This window comes from Aulonocara stuartgranti (assembly GCF_965226115.1).
Source record: "Aulonocara stuartgranti genome assembly, chromosome: 16".
Taxonomy (NCBI): domain Eukaryota; kingdom Metazoa; phylum Chordata; class Actinopteri; order Cichliformes; family Cichlidae; genus Aulonocara; species Aulonocara stuartgranti.
Genome location: NC_138952.1, coordinates 5170437 through 5176436, shown reverse-complemented (window position 1 = coordinate 5176436; position 6000 = coordinate 5170437). Strand labels below are relative to the sequence as shown.

Sequence of the window (6000 nt, the reverse complement as noted above, 5' to 3'; positions counted from 1 at the left end):
GAGCAGCTAAACAGCTGAAGGGACACTGTAGCCCACGTTAAGGAAAGATCTCATAATCACAGAACAGCCTTACACGCTGAAAAACTCCAGCACGCATGTCATACAATGCCTGCTTTTACCACAAGGTATAGGATCAAATACAGGCTATTGGCTACTATGGAAGAACAGACAGGTTAAATTGCACTAACAGTTGATTATCCATATAACACAAAACCTTCTCAGGAACAGCTCAAAGAAGAAAACAAAGAGCCCAAGGCTTTGACCAGATTAGCTCCAGTCTGAGCAAGCATTTGTGAGATGTGCCAGGAGAAGCCAGATCGAGGAAGGCCCCACCCTACAACCAATGTAGGTGCCAGACATTACAGGACACCCCCAGAGGTCTTGTGTCTATGGCTCAGTTAATCTCCACTATCTTAGTAGCAGGAGGCGGACCTAAGCAACATTACATGGGTGGTTTTATTATCTATTGGCTGGTTGTTGCCTTGAGTCGTTTGCATATTGCACAATAACAACAGACTAAAAGCTGAAACTTTATGAGACCAACTTAATCGTATTAACAAATAATTCGTGCCTTACAAAGTGTAATCTGAAAGGAAAAAGGTTAATATGAGGAGTTTAATGATGATAAACATTAAAACTTAAAAAGCTTGCTGTTCTCTTAATGACTTTACATTGCAAAACCTCAAGTAAGCTAAGCAGTTTGCCCTGCATTGGCCACCTTACTATCTTTAGCCCCTGCTGGCAAATGAGTGGAAGTGCCTTACTTATCTTCACTGCTGTCATCGAGGCAGCCAGTATTTTTAGGGGACAGCAGCAGCTGCAAAAGCATTTAACAGTATTCCATGAACAATGACACTTGGGGTGTCGAGGGCCTGAACAACACAGAGATTGGGGGACCGCTCTGTTGTAGTTAAACAGGAAGCTCCTGTGGATGCTTATGTTTCGTTTTCTGCCTGTTCTACTGGACAAAAGTCAAGAAAAATGTACTGCCGTAAAACTTGGGACCTTTGAGGACAGCATGTGGTAGCATGTTTCTGAATCTGAAGTCAACTTGGGACATTACTCAGCCTTCAGGAGACGGGCGGCCTCTTAACTCGGACGGAGATTGCAAATGCGGAATGTATGTTGACGGTCGTTCCTGGCAACTGAAGGGAGGTAGGTCATGTGAGGGGTACACAGCACAGCTTCACAAGGGGCAGAGGTCATTCCAATTAAATCAGACAAGTAAACACAGGGGTTAATCTCCTCTTTAAACCTCCACAGGGAATATTTAACTAATAATGCAATCTCTAAACTGTCTGCGTGAAATTTTATGCAATGTATGAAATGTAAACATCTGAAATTATTCAGCCGTTCCAAGAAAACGTGCATCTTTTTCATCAGTTTTCAGTTATTCAAGGGTTTAAAATCATTTATTTATATTGTAGTTTTTTATTTTTGGAAAATGGTAAAGAGTATAAAACAGTATTATTCAGTTTTGCAGCAGTTAACTGTGGGCTAAGTTTACAAAATCAGTAACAACAGTATTTTATGGTAATTATGATAAAAATTATGTAAAATATATCATTGAAAACCTTTTTTTAAAATTTGATTTGATTTGATTTCTTGACACTGAAAAATGGATCCATAGGCACAAAGTTGCAATTACGGGTGGATAGTGATAACATTTTAGCCATGACAATGCCATGATCAATTCTCCTTTTAAGATCAAAATTTTCATTGATTTGTGGAAACAAGTAGAATATGAGTAAAAAAAAGAGCAGGCCTACACAGATGATCAGTGTCACCTTAACTGTTTAATTATCTTTGATTTTTTTTTCCCTTTTTTGAGTACAGAGAAGGTTGAAAGTCACTCAAGTGTGCAAAAACTCCTGTCCAATGAACATGACTTCATGGTTTTGCAATGTGGAACTGTCAGGAAAACATGTCAGCAGTGATTAAAGAAACTGATAAACCCGAGGGAAAATATTCCTGAACAATTTGACAAACTGCAACCAGTTCTCAACTGAAACATGTTCTCCATTCCTGTCCCTAGTTTCAACACTTAAGGACGTGTCCTAAAGCACACACAGACAAGAATATATTTAAAAATAAATATATTCTATAGATTTTATATTCCAATAAATATATTAGTATTTAGTACTAAATACATTTTTATAGCAATAAAATTAAATACAATTTAAAAATTGAAGCTGTCGTGAACTATTACTAACTTTTATATAAAAACTGGTTCCTAGGATTGGCTAAGTGATACTGATTCAGGATTACGATTAAAAAAAAAACTGTGACATTTAAAGAAGGTATTGTCCAACAGCGCTGCCAACAAAAGGTGTGAAGGAGGCTCACCATATTTTGACAGCAAGGCCTCTTGGGTGGGGATACTGTGATTTTGGCTGGTGTTTGTGTGAGCACGCGGGTTTCTGAGCTGTCTTTGTGATACCTGACACACACTCCCTCACAGGTCTTTATTTAGGCTGTACTATATTAAGCACTTTCCCATTGAAATACAGCACCAGCTGTACTGGCTATGTGTTGTGGCTGCAATTGCAGTCGAACTAGGCTGGTCCCGCTCTCACTGTTAACATGTGATTTTCTCTCATGCAGACAGCACTAATTAAATTATCCCTAATAATCATACCATGAGTTTGTGCTGAAATGCATGCACTTAAAGTGGGAGGCGGCTGAGTGCTTTAATGTGTGTTTGAATCTATTCCAAAGGGTTCATTTCCTATGGGAAAATGGAAGAATAATTACATACCACAGACAGGTATTTAAGGCTGAGTCACCTTTATAATTTAGAAAAACAAATTTAATCTCTAGTCTTTTCATTTTTCAATGTTATACAGCATGCCTAAGCTGATTGTTTTGAAAGTAAAATTTTTTTCGTTTCTTCTTGTAGAAACCTGCAGTGTGGAAGTAGGTTGGTCTTGCACCAGTGAATAGCCACTTACTGCTCTCCTAAACTGCTTAAGTAAGAAGCAACAATGGATGTCTTTGGTGGTGCGCCACGTTTCTTAGCCTACCCGAGACCTGTAGTGGTACAAAGCGGCACTGATGCAGTGCTTAAGTGTCAGATTGGTGGTGATCCAAGGCCTGCCGTTATCTGGGAGCGAAGCAATGAAAAGATTGACCCACAAGGACGATATAGGGTCTTTGAGGATGGCAATGTTTACAATCTCATCATCTCAGCTGTCACAACTGAGGATAGTGGACAGTACATATGCAAAGCAAAAAATAGCATTGGGGAAACTTATGCAGCTGCCACACTGAAGGTGGAAGGTGAAGCGCAAGAGATGGAGCTGCGGGAGGAAAATAAGCCACTATTCCTCATCAAGCCCCTCTCCACTCGTGTCGGTCGTGGGGAAGATGCTGTCTTCTCTTGTAAGCTTTGGGGAAACCCAAAGCCAGAGGTTATCTGGGAAAAAGACGGTAGAAGACTCAATGAAATATTTGAAAGCACACATTTCAGTGTAGGCTACCAGGATGGTGGATGGTTCCAGCTCAAGATCTTTAAGACCCGTGCTCCTGATGGTGGTGTATACACATGCAAGGCAAGAAATGAATTTGGGGAAGCGCTAGCAGGAGCTGTGTTGCTTGTTGATGCAGGTCCAGGACATGAAGAAGAAGGAAATCGCAACGGCTACATAAATGGCCACTGGAAAGTCCATCAGGGAAAACAAAGGAGTGGCAGGCAACTGCCAAACCGCCTAAAAGACTACAGCATGACCAAGTCAACAAAAGTAAAAATGTTTGCTGTGACAGAGGGCAAACATGCCAAATTCCGCTGCTTTGTGACTGGTAAACCCAAACCAGAAATAATTTGGAGGAAAGATGGTAGACTCATACTGTCTGGAAGGCGTTATTTGTTATATGAGGACAGAGAAGGCTACTTCACACTTAAAGTTCTTTATTGTAAGCAAAAGGATAACGGAGTTTATGTTTGCGCTGCATCAAATACTGCTGGGCAAACCCTCAGTGCTGTACACCTTTCTGTCAAGGGTAAGTCAAGATCACTTTCAGTGCCAACTTTTATTTATGTAAAAAAGTATGTAAAAGTACAGTACTGTGTCAGTCTGGAGCCACCCTTCACTTCACCATTGCTTACAAGGAGCTAGAAGTTGTTGTAATTTTTAAAGTGACCTAGTTTTCCAGGATTTCTGAAGGTTATTCAAAGCTTTTCTCTTCTTTCTCTCATTTTAAGACCAGGCCCCTTGTACTTGGCCATTTTCACAACACATTTTTTTTTGATTGTTAAGCCACTTAACACTGACCTATGTCTCATTCAAGCAAAAAACAAAACAAACAAAAAAAAAAAGTCAGCTAACTCAAGGGATGAACCAGTCTAGCAGTACTAGTACTAGCAACATGTCACAAAAATTTACATATTTTGCTCTAATTTCTTTAATTGAATCTTTTATAAATTTTTATAAAAGTGAAAAATATCACAGTTTAACAATGTGATGAAATAGTATTTTTGTACCAATAAGGTGATTTCCAAAGAGTTATTAGCTGGAAACTTGTCATATCTTGACATAGTGTGCAGTGTGTCCTGAAAAAAATTAGGAAACTGGACAAGTGGAGGACAAAAGAATAAATAGCAGGTCTAAAAACTATCTGAAAGTCATGTGCTTAAAAACAAGACAAAATCCAGCCTCATCAGAGCCTGGATCTCAACATTATTGAAGTTGGGTCGGATCATCTTGACAAAGAACATAACATAGCAAGCAGTCATCCAAAGATATGATTGAGTATTAGGGACAAGGTAAGAAAAAAACTATCATTGCTCATTTTAATAATAAAGTCTAAATTTCAAGATTAACTCTTTTTTCAAACTACCATAGTATTTTGACTTTTTTCTCAATATGCAACTTTGAGAAAAAAGTCTGCCACGTTTGCTATACCCTCTACAAAAAGCCTTGTTTAGATGAGTTAGTGAAACAAACTGATCAGCTGTCTTGTGATACAACACCTATAACATACACTGACACACACTCTTATGTGCACTTATTGCACAAGGGTGTAACCACTGATAACCTTGCATCTGTCCACTGCCAGCCATTTAATTTTGTGCAAATCCACTCTTTCAAGCTTGAGTGTTTTTCTGTCTGTAAAGATGCAACTTTCTGCAATATCTTCCTTATACTTATCACCACACTGTGTTTATGTGCTAAAAGAGAAATCATATCCTGGCTTTGTACTAAAACAGATTCTGATATACAGTTTCACGAACCTTAAGGGTTAGTGGGTATACTAAGGGTATAGTAACCATGGCAGCTTGTCTTGAAACAACAACGGTAATCTCTACATTTAAACTTTTTCCTCGAAATTGACTTTTTTTCATGAAATAGAATTATGATGTTAATCCCAAAATTTCAACTTTATGAATTTTTTTTTTCTTAACAAGTACCTAATACTCCTTTGTAACAAGATGAGTTTTGAAAGTTCTTCAAAATCCCTGGAGAACTATTCCTGAAAACTAGAGAGCTGTGCAAGAGTTCATGCAATCTTGAAGGTTGGACTTTCTTAAAGAATATAGGTGATCATATCAAATACTGACTTTCAAGCTTTTCACACTGTTCTGTTGTCTTGTATACTGCATTTCCATGTATGTTTGCACATGTGTCAATAAATCAGTAAACCTATTTTTGTAACAAAATATAAAGAATTGAGGGGTGGCTTAAGACAATATTGTGCATCTCAGCCACAGCCTGTGGTGCCTTTTTTACTGAGTAATGGAGGAGTAGAGAGTGGGGTGTTCTTGGATCAAATTTCTATCCATTTGATGCTAGGATGATGTCAGTGAGATAAAGAGGTACTTTGAGACCATATACTGGGGTAGGGCCAAAAAGGCATGGCAAAAGTATTTATATATATATAGGGAGAGAGAGATAGATATTGCCCCTGCAAATAATCAGCAATCAGATCATCCCTGGTACACTGGCAGTTGAAGGAAATGTATTAATGATCTGAAACTGGACCCAAGTGATACCTAAACAGGCA

The 6000-nt window shown here is 38.5% G+C and overlaps 1 protein-coding gene across 1 annotated transcript in view; it reads left to right on the top strand.

Moving 5' to 3' along the window:
* The first annotated feature begins 596 nt into the window (after positions 1-596).
* Positions 597-6000, top strand: part of obsl1b (obscurin like cytoskeletal adaptor 1b) — a 38507-nt gene continuing 33103 nt past the window's right edge. The window contains exons 1-2 of the mRNA XM_082508156.1: positions 597-1155; positions 2900-3999. Of these exons, the coding sequence (XP_082364282.1) occupies positions 2985-3999 (1015 nt within the window). The 5' untranslated portion in view covers positions 597-1155; positions 2900-2984. The remainder of the gene's footprint in view (positions 1156-2899; positions 4000-6000) is intronic.